This window comes from Mus musculus, chromosome 10, assembly GCF_000001635.26.
Source record: "Mus musculus strain C57BL/6J chromosome 10, GRCm38.p6 C57BL/6J".
In the NCBI taxonomy this organism is placed as follows: Eukaryota; Metazoa; Chordata; class Mammalia; order Rodentia; family Muridae; genus Mus; species Mus musculus.
This window is the reverse complement of record NC_000076.6, coordinates 129,186,145-129,196,059: the sequence shown is the minus strand read 5'-3', so window position 1 is coordinate 129,196,059 and position 9,915 is coordinate 129,186,145. Positions and strand designations below refer to the sequence as shown.

The window sequence follows — 9,915 nt, the reverse complement described above, 5'->3', positions numbered from 1 at the left end:
GAAGCATTTTTTTTCCATTTTTTATTAGGTATTTAGCTCATTTACATTTCCAATGCTATACCAAAAGTCCCCCTTACCCACCCACCCCCACTCCCCTACCCACCCACTCCCCCCCTTTGGCCCTGGCGTTCCCCTGTACCGGGGCACACAAAGTCTGCGTGTCCAATGGGCCTCTCTTTCCAGTGATGGCCGACTAGGCCATCTTTTGATACATATGCAGCTAGAGTCAAGAGCTCAGGGGTACTGGTTAGTTCATAATGTTGTTCCACCTATAGGGTTGAAGATCCCTTTAGCTCCTTGGGTACTTTCTCTAGCTCCTCCATTGGGAGCCCTGTGATCCATCCATTAGCTGACTGTGAGCATCCACTTCTGTGTTTGCTAGGCCCCGGCATAGTCTCACAAGAGACAGCTACATCTGGGTCCTTTCGATAAAATCTTGCTAGTATATGCAATGGTGTCAGCGTTTGGATGCTGATTATGGGGTGGATCCCTGGATATGGCAGTCTCTACATGGTCCATCCTTTCATCTCAGCTCCAAACTTTGTCTCTGTAACTCCTTCCATGGGTGTTTTGTTCCCACTTCTAAGGAGGGGCATAGTGTCCACACTTCAGTCTTCATTTTTCTTGAGTTTCATGTGTTTAGGAAATTGTATCTTATATCGTGGGTATCCTAGGTTTTGGGCTAGTATCCACTTATCAGTGAGTACATATTGTGTGAGTTCCTTTGTGATTGTGTTACCTCACTCAGGATGATGCTCTCCAGGTCCATCCATTTGGCTAGGAATTTCATAAATTCATTCTTTTTAATAGCTGAGTAGTACTCCATTGTGTAGATGTACCACATTTTCTGTATCCATTCCTCTGTTGAGGGGCATCTGGGTTCTTTCCAGTTTCTGGCTATTATAAATAAGGCTGCTATGAACATAGTGGAGCATGTGTCCTTCTTACCAGTTGGGGCTTCTTCTGGATATATGCCCAGGAGAGGTATTGCTGGATCCTCCGGTAGTACTATGTCCAATTTTCTGAGGAACCGCCAGACTGATTTCCAGAGTGGTTGTACAAGCCTGCAATCCCACCAACAATGGAGGAGTGTTCCTCTTTCTCCACATCCTCGCCAGCATCTGCTGTCACCTGAATTTTTGATCTTAGCCATTCTCACTGGTGTGAGGTGGAATCTCAGGGTTGTTTTGATTTGCATTTCCCTGATGATTAAGGATGTTGAACATTTTTTCAGGTGCTTCTCTGCCATTCAGTATTCCTCAGGTGAGAATTCTTTGTTCAGTTCTGAGCCCCATTTTTTAAGGGGGTTATTTGATTTTCTGAGGTCTACCTTCTTGAGTTCTTTATATATGTTGGATATTAGTCCCCTATCTGATTTAGGATAGGTAAAGATCCTTTCCCAGTCTGTTGGTGGTCTTTTTGTCTTATAGACAGTGTCTTTTGCCTTGCAGAAACTTTGGAGTTTCATTAGGTCCCATTTGTCAATTCTCGATCTTACAGCACAAGCCATTGCTGTTCTGTTCAGGAATTTTTCCCCTGTGCCCATATCTTCAAGGCTTTTCCCCACTTTCTCCTCTATAAGTTTCAGTGTCTCTGGTTTTATGTGAAGTTCCTTGATCCACTTAGATTTGACCTTAGTACAAGGAGATAAGTATGGATCGATTCGCATTCTTCTACATGATAACAACCAGTTGTGCCAGCACCAATTGTTGAAAATGCTGTCTTTCTTCCACTGGATGGTTTTGGCTCCCTTGTCGAAGATCAAGTGACCATAGGTGTGTGGGTTCATTTCTGGGTCTTCAATTCTATTCCATTGGTCCACTTGTCTGTCTCTATACCAGTACCATGCAGTTTTTATCACAATTGCTCTGTAGTAAAGCTTTAGGTCAGGCATGGTGATTCCACCAGAGGTTCTTTTATCCTTGAGAAGAGTTTTTGCTATCCTCGGTTTTTTGTTATTCCAGATGAATTTGCAAATTGCTCCTTCTAATTCGTTGAAGAATTGAGTTGGAATTTTAATGGGGATTGCATTGAATCTGTAGATTGCTTTTGGCAAGATAGCCATTTTTACAATGTTGGTCCTGCCAATCCATGAGCATGGGAGATCTTTCCATCTTCTGAGATCTTCTTTAATTTCTTTCTTCAGGGACTTGAAGTTTTTATCATACAGATCTTTCACTTCCTTCGTTAGAGTCACGCCGAGATATTTTATATTATTTGTGGCTATTGAGAAGGGTGTTGTTTCCCTAATTTCTTTCTCAGCCTGTTTATTCTTTGTGTAGAGAAAGGCCATTGACTTGTTTGAGTTAATTTTATATCCAGCTACTTCACCGAAGCTGTTTATCAGGTTTAGGAGTTCTCTGGTAGAATTTTTAGGGTCACTTATATATACTATCATATCATCTGCAAAAAGTGATATTTTGACTTCCTCTTTTCCAATTTGTATCCCCTTGATCTCCTTTTGTTGTCGAATTGCTCTGGCTAATACTTCAAGTACTATGTTGAAAAGGTAGGGAGAAAGTGGGCAGCCTTGTCTAGTCCCTGATTTTAGTGGGATTGCTTCCAGCTTCTCTCCATTTACTTTGATGTTGGCTACTGGTTTGCTGTAGATTGCTTTTATCATGTTTAGGTATTGGCCTTGAATTCCTGATCTTTCCAGAACTTTTATCATGAATGGGTGTTGGATCTTGTCAAATGCTTTTTCTGCATCTAACGAGATGATCATGTGGTTTTTGTCTTTGAGTTTGTTTATATAATGGATTACATTGATGGATTTTCGTATATTAAACCATCCCTGCATCCCTGGAATAAAACCTACTTGGTCAGGATGGATGATTGCTTTAATGTGTTCTTGGATTCGGTTAGCGAGAATTTTATTAAGGATTTTTGCATCGATGTTCATAAGAGAAATTGGTCTGAAGTTCTCTATCTTTGTTGGATCTTTCTGTGGTTTAGGTATCAGAGTAATAGTGGCTTCATAAAATGAGTTGGGTAGAATACCTTCTACTTCTATCTTGTGAAAAAGTTTGTGCAGAACTGGAGTTAGATCTTCTTTGAAGGTCTGATAGAACTCTGCACTAAACCCGTCTGGTCCTGGGCTTTTTTTGGCTGGGAGACTATTAATAACTGCTTCTATTTCTTTAGGGGATATGGGACTGTTTAGAAGGTCAACTTGATCCTGATTCAACTTTGGTACCTGGTATCTGTCCAGAAATTTGTCCATTTCGTCCAGGTTTTCCAGTTTTGTTGAGTATAGCCTTTTGTAGAAGGATCTGATGGTGTTTTGGATTTCTTCAGGATCTGTTGTTATGTCTCCCTTTTCATTTCTGATTTTGTTAATTAGGATTTTGTCCCTGTGCCCTTTAGTGAGTCTAGCTAAGGGTTTATCTATCTTGTTGATTTTCTCAAAGAACCAACTCCTCGTTTGGTTAATTCTTTGAATAGTTCTTCTTGTTTCCACTTGGTTGATTTCACCCCTGAGTTTGATTATTTCCTGCCGTCTACTCCTCTTGGGTGAATTTGCTTCCTTTTTTTCTAGAGCTTTTAGATGTGTTGTCAAGCTGCTAGTATGTGCTCTCTCCCGTTTTTTCTTGAAGGCACTCATAGCTATGAGTTTCCCTCTTAGAAATGCTTTCATTGTGTCCCAAAGGTTTGGGTACGTTGTGGCTTCATTTTCATTAAACTCTAAAAAGTCTTTAATTTCTTTCTTTATTCCTTCCTTGACGAAGGTATCATTGAGAAGAGTGTTGTTCAGTTTCCATGTGAATGTTGGCTTTCTGTTATTTATTTTGTTATTGAAGATCAGCCTTAGTGCATGGTGATCTGATAGGATACATGGGACAATTTCAATATTTTTGAATCTGTTGAGGCCTGATTTGTGACCTATTATGTGGTCAATTTTGGAGAAGGTACCATGAGGTGCTGAAAAGAAGGTATATCCTTTTGTTTTAGGGTAAAATGTTCTGTAGATATCTGTCAGATCCATTTGTTTCATCACTTCTGTTAGTTTCAGTGTGTCCCTGTTTAGTTTCTGTTTCCATGATCTGTCCATTGGTGAAAGTGGTGTGTTGAAGTCTCCCACTATTATTGTGTGAGGCGCAATGTGTGCTTTGAGCTTTACTAAAGTTTCTTTAGTGAATGTGGCTGCTCTTGTATTTGGAGCATAGATATTCAGAATTGAGAGTTCCTCTTGGAGGATTTTACCTTTGATGAGAATGAAGTGTCCCTCCTTGTCTTTTTTGATGACTTTGGGTTGGAAGTCAATCTTATCAGATATTAGGATGGCTACTCCTGCTTGTTTCTTCATACCATTTGCTTGGAAAATTGTTTTCCAGCCTTTCATTCTGAGGTAGTGTCTATCTTTTTCTCTGAGATGAGTTTCCTGTAAGCAGCAAAATGTTGGGTCTTGTTTGTGTAGCCAGTTTGTTAGTCTATGTCTTTTTATTGGCGAGTTGAGACCATTGATGTTAAGAGATATTAAGGAAAAGTAATTGTTGCTTCCTGTTATTTTAGTTGTTAAAGGTGGCATTCTGTTCTTGTGGCTGTCTTCTTTTAGGTTTGTTGAGGGATTACCTTCTTGTTTTTTCTAGGGCGTTGTTCCCGTTCTTGTATTGGTTTTTTTCTGTTATTATCCTTTGAAGGGCTGGATTCGTGGAGAGATAATGCGTGAATTTGGTTTTGTCGTGGAATACTTTGGTTTCTCCCTCTATGATAATTGAGAGTTTGGCTGGGTATAGTAGCCTGGGCTGCAGTTTGTGTTCTCTTAGTGTCTGTATAACATCTGTCCAGGCTCTTCTGGCTTTCATAGTCTCTGGTGAAAAATCTGGTGTAATTCTGATAGGCTTGCCTTTATATGTTACTTGACCTTTTTCCCTTACTGCTTTTAGTATTCTATCTTTATTTAGTGCATTTGATGTTCTGATTATTATGTGTCGGGAGGAATTTCTTTTCTGGTCCAGTCTATTTGGAGTTCTGTAGGCTTCTTGTATGTTCATATGCATCTCATTCTTTAGATTTGGGAAGTTTTCTTCAATAATTTTGTTGAAGATGTTTGCTGGACCTTTGAGTTGAAAATCTTCATTCTCATCCACTCCTATTATCCGTACGTTTGGTCTTCTTATTGTGTCCTGGATTTCCTGGATATTTTGAGTTAGGATCTTTTTGCATTTTCCATTTTCTTTGATTGTTGTGCCGATGTTCTCTATGGAATCTTCTGCACCTGAGATTCTCTCTTCCATCTCTTGTATTCTGTTGCTGATGCTCAAATCTATTGTTCCAGATTTCTTTCCTAGGGTTTTTATCTCTAGTGTTGCCTCGCTTTGAGTTTTCTTTATTGTGTCTACTTCCCTTTTTAGGTCTAGTATGGTTTTGTTCATTTCCATCACCTGTTTGTATGTTTTTTCCTCTTTTTCTGTAAGGACTTCTACCTGTTTGATTGTGTTTTCCTGTTTTTCTTTAAGGACTTGTAACTCTTTAGCAGTGTTCTCCTGTATTTCTTTAAGTGATTTATTAAAGTCCTTCTTGATGTCCTCTACCATCATCATGAGATATGCTTTTAAATCTAGGTCTAGGTTCTCAGGTGTGTTGGGGTTCCCTGGACTGGGCGAAGTGGGTGTGCTGGGTTCTGGTGATGGTGAGTGGTCTTGGTTCCTGTTAGTAAGATTCCTCCGTTTACCTTTCGCCATCTGGTAATCTCTGGAGTTAGTAGTTATAGTTGACTCTGTTTAGAGATTGTTCTTCTGGTGATTCTGTTACCGTCTATCAGCAGACCTGGGAGACAGATTCTCTCCTCTGAGTTTCAGTGCTCAGAGCACTCTCTGCTGGCAAGCTCTCTTACAGGGAAGGTGCGCAGATATCTTGTATTTGGACCTCCTCCTGGCCGAAGAAGAAGGCCCAAAACAGGACCTTTCTCAGACACTGTGTTGCTTTGGCAGTTCCCAGGTGGTACAGACTCTCACCTAAGCAGACTAAATTCCTAAGTTCCTTGGAGTCCCGGGACCAAGATGGCGACCGCTGCTGCTGTGGCTTAGGTCGCCTCCCCAGCCGGGCGGGCACCTGTCCTCTGGTCCGGAAGGTGGCCGGCTGTCCCCGGCCCACACAGGGTGCTGCCTCAGCGCCTCTGTGCTTCTGCCTGTTCCAGAAGCTGTCAGGTTCTCTGGCGCACCCTCTCACCTGTTCAGACTAATTTCCTAAGTTCGGCGGGTCCAGGACCAAGATGGCGACCGCTGCTGCTGTGGCTTAGGCCGCCTCCCCAGCCGGGCGGGCACCTGTCCTCTGGTCCGGAAGGTGGCTGGCTGTCCCCGGCCCACACAGGGTGCTGCCTCAGCGCCTCTGTGCTTCCGCCTGTTCCAGAAGCTGTCAGGTTCTCTGGCGCACCCTCTCACCTGTTCAGACTAATTTCCTAAGTTCGGCGGGTCCCGGACCAAGATGGCGACCGCTGCTGCTGTGGCTTAGGTCGCCTCCCCAGCCGGGCGGGCACCTGTCCTCCGGTCCGGAAGGTGGCCGGCTGTCCCCGGCCCACACAGGGTGCTGCCTCAGCCCCTCTGTGCTTCTGCCTGTTCCAGAGGCTGTCAGGTTCTCTCGAGATTCATTTTCAATGAAAATCTAGAAGCATTTTTTAGACAACCAGTTGTTTGTGGGATTGTCTGAGAGTTGCCAAGTAGTATAATAAAAAGGGGGGTCCACATTCTAAGATTGGATTCCAGAATGAGTCTACTTCTCTGTGTATTAATAACAGGTAATGTTTCTTAGGGTTGCAGAAGTGGGAGTTTCCAGTATGACAAATGTCAGACTTGCAGGAAGCTCTCTGGAAGATTTTAAACTAGAGTTGGCAAAATGAAAATCAATCAGGTAAGTTGAAAATAGAGCACTCTTGCTCTTTTGGAAACAGTGGCTAAAACCTCTGTCACTGGGGATGTGGTCCATATTGTAGCATATTACATTTATTTTAAAAAGCATACTACTGGGATATATTGTATCTGAAATACATTCAAATTAATATGTCAGGATACAATTGCAAATAGAAAGGGCCATGGAAAAATAAAGATATGGGAATAATAGAGAGCACCTGAATAATGATAATTTAGAATACATGAACTGATGAAAATGTCATGAAATTTTTAAGTAAAAAAGGATAAAAAAACACCAATTTTGATACTTTTGTCAATTGTCTAAAACAAATAAAAAATCAAATTGACACTCACAACCTCATAATTTATAGAAAAGCCATTGTTTTTAACTAGATATGCAAATTACTTAGGCAAATGTCCTCATTTGTGTCACTATATTTTCACTTAAATTGGATCAGTCATTTTCTTTATTCTATTATTCCATGTTTGATCTTGAAGTCAAGGCTACTCCGCATAGGCAAAGTAAATTAAATCGTGATTTGATGGGGTACAGAGTCATCACAAACCGCATCTTTGAAATTTATTTTCAAAGTATTTTTTGAGATAATGTGTGTTCACTGCATAATTATATCATGCTTTAAAGCCTTCTCTGCTATGTACCACCCTGAATTGTTAAGTGATCACTAAGGGAGAGAGAAACCCAGGAGTTACAGAGACAAAGTTTGGAGCTGTGACAAAAGGATGAACCATCTAGAGACTGTCATATCCAGGGATCCATCCCATAATCAGCTTCCAAACACTGACACCATTGCATACACTAGCAAGATTTTGCTGAAAGGACCCAGATATAGCTGTCTCTTGTGAGACTATGGAGGGGCCTAGCATACACAGAATTGGATGCTCACAGTCAGCTATTGGATGGACCACAGGGCTCCCAATGGAGGAGCTAGAGAAAGTACCCAAGGAGCTAAAGAGATCTGCAACCCTATAGATGGAACAACATTATGAACTAACCAGTACCCCGGAGCTCTTGACTCTAGCTGCATATGTATCAAAAGATGGCCTGGTCGGCCATCACTGGAAAAGAGGCCCATTGGACTTGCAAACTTTATATGCCCGGGTACAGGGCAATGCCAGGGCCAAAAAGGGAGTAGGTGGGTAAGGGAGTGGGGGGAAGAGTATGGGGGACATTTGGGATAGCATTGGAAATGTAAATGAGGAAAATACCTAGTAAAAAATATTAAAAAAAAAAAAAGAGAGATAGTATCATGGGAGCAACTACAGAAGTGTGTGTGTGTGTGTGTGTGTGTGTGTGTGTGTGTGTGGTGTTTTCAGGTATGTGGTACACATAGCTGAGTTCATATATGTGCATACACTGTATATTCATGAATGTTAACTCTGGAAGTCTTCAGGGAAAAACACAAATTGCAGTAAACAAAATTTAAACATTTCTGAGTACAGAGTTCCAACAGAGACCAGAACTGACCTTATTGTGTATAGTTCTGTTACATATTCTGGCCTATTTCAGCAATTCACAAAGGAGAAACACACTTGGAGAATGTATCATAAAATTTTAGGCAATTTTGATAATTCTTGAGCCAAAGGTATTTTTATTTCACATAGAATAATAGAACCACATGAGTTAGAAATCCTTACAAACTAGACACTTGAAAGGGTAATGTTTTTTTTAAAGTACAATGAATAGAAAAAAAACTGGCAAATTTAAAACTGAATCTGTATTAAAAAGTCTCTGAATGTTCCATGCAGATCTAAAAGAAACCAGAAATCAGTGATGAGGAACCACACTGTCACAACTTTCATCTTACTGGGACTGACAGATGACCAGCAACTGCAGGTTCTTATCTTTATCATTCTCTTCTTCACCTACTCACTGAGCATTTCTGGAAATCTGGCCATCATCTCCCTCATCTTAGTGGATCCTCACCTTAAAACAGCCATGTACTATTTCCTTAAGAACTTTGCTGTCTTAGAGATCTCATTCACATCTGCAAGCATCCCCAGATACCTGTATAACATAGCAACAGGTGACAAAATGATTACCTATAATGCCTGTGTTGCCCAAGTATTTTTTACTGACCTCTTTGGCGTAACTGAATTCTTCCTTCTAGCTGCCATGTCCTATGACCGCTATGTGGCCATCTGCAGGCCACTGCACTATTTGACTATCATGAGTACCACAGTCTGCAGAAGACTTGTGTTTTGTTCTTGGGTAGCTGGTTTATTTATTTTAATCCCCCCACTTAGCCTTGGCCTAAATCTGCAGTTCTGTGATTCCAATATTATTGATCATTTTGTCTGTGATGCTTCTCCTCTCCTTAAAATCTCTTGTTCAGACACTTGGTTCATGGAGCAGACAGTTCTCATCTGTGCTGTACTGACACTCATTATAACGCTGGTGTGTGTTGTACTCTCCTATGTTAATATCATCAAGACAGTTCTTAGATTCCCTTCTGCCCAACAAAAGAAAAAAGCCTTCTCTACCTGTTCTTCCCATATGATTGTGGTTTCCATTACCTATGGCAGCTGCATCTTCATCTACATCAAGCCTTCAGCAAAGGATGAGGTGGCCATCAACAAGGGTGTGATGATTCTCACTACTTCCATTGCCCCTATGCTAAACCCCTTCATCTACACACTTAGGAATAGGCAAGTCAAGCAAGCCTTCTGGGACTCAATAAAAAGAACTATAGCATTTTCTAAGCAATAAACATGGACTAAACTTCCCAAACTCCTGGGTCCAGTTGACTTTCCCTGAACACTCTTTCTCATTGTGGTTGACTGTCTTTCCTGCTCCCCAAAACATCTTTTAGAATGACATCCTTTCATGTGTGCTAACAGCTTTCAGAAATTATAACCCCTTTTTCCTCTTGAAAATTAAGAATACCCCCCAAAAAAATGACAAAGTAAAATAAAACAACAGAGAAGCGATTTCCAGGAAGTTTTACATCTTCAAAATAAATTATTTCTTCTGATCCAAAACTTTCTATTGATTTATTCACTAGTTCATTTGATGGATATTAGTGTGTATTCTCGTTAAGGTAGGAGC

General features: G+C 40.9%; 1 protein-coding gene across 1 annotated transcript; it reads left to right on the top strand.

Annotated features, from left to right (window-relative positions):
- The first annotated feature begins 8,640 nt into the window (after positions 1 to 8,640).
- Olfr773 (olfactory receptor 773) lies at positions 8,641 to 9,576 on the top strand. The gene has a single exon (NM_207008.2). It carries the CDS (start codon positions 8,641 to 8,643, stop codon positions 9,574 to 9,576), a length of 936 nt encoding a protein of 311 aa, NP_996891.2.
- Positions 9,577 to 9,915: the final 339 nt, after the last annotated feature.

Coding starts and splice junctions, on each gene's coding strand:
- Olfr773 (NM_207008.2), top strand. CDS start 8,641: ATGAGGAACCACACTGTCACAACTTTCATCTTACTGGGACTGACAGAT.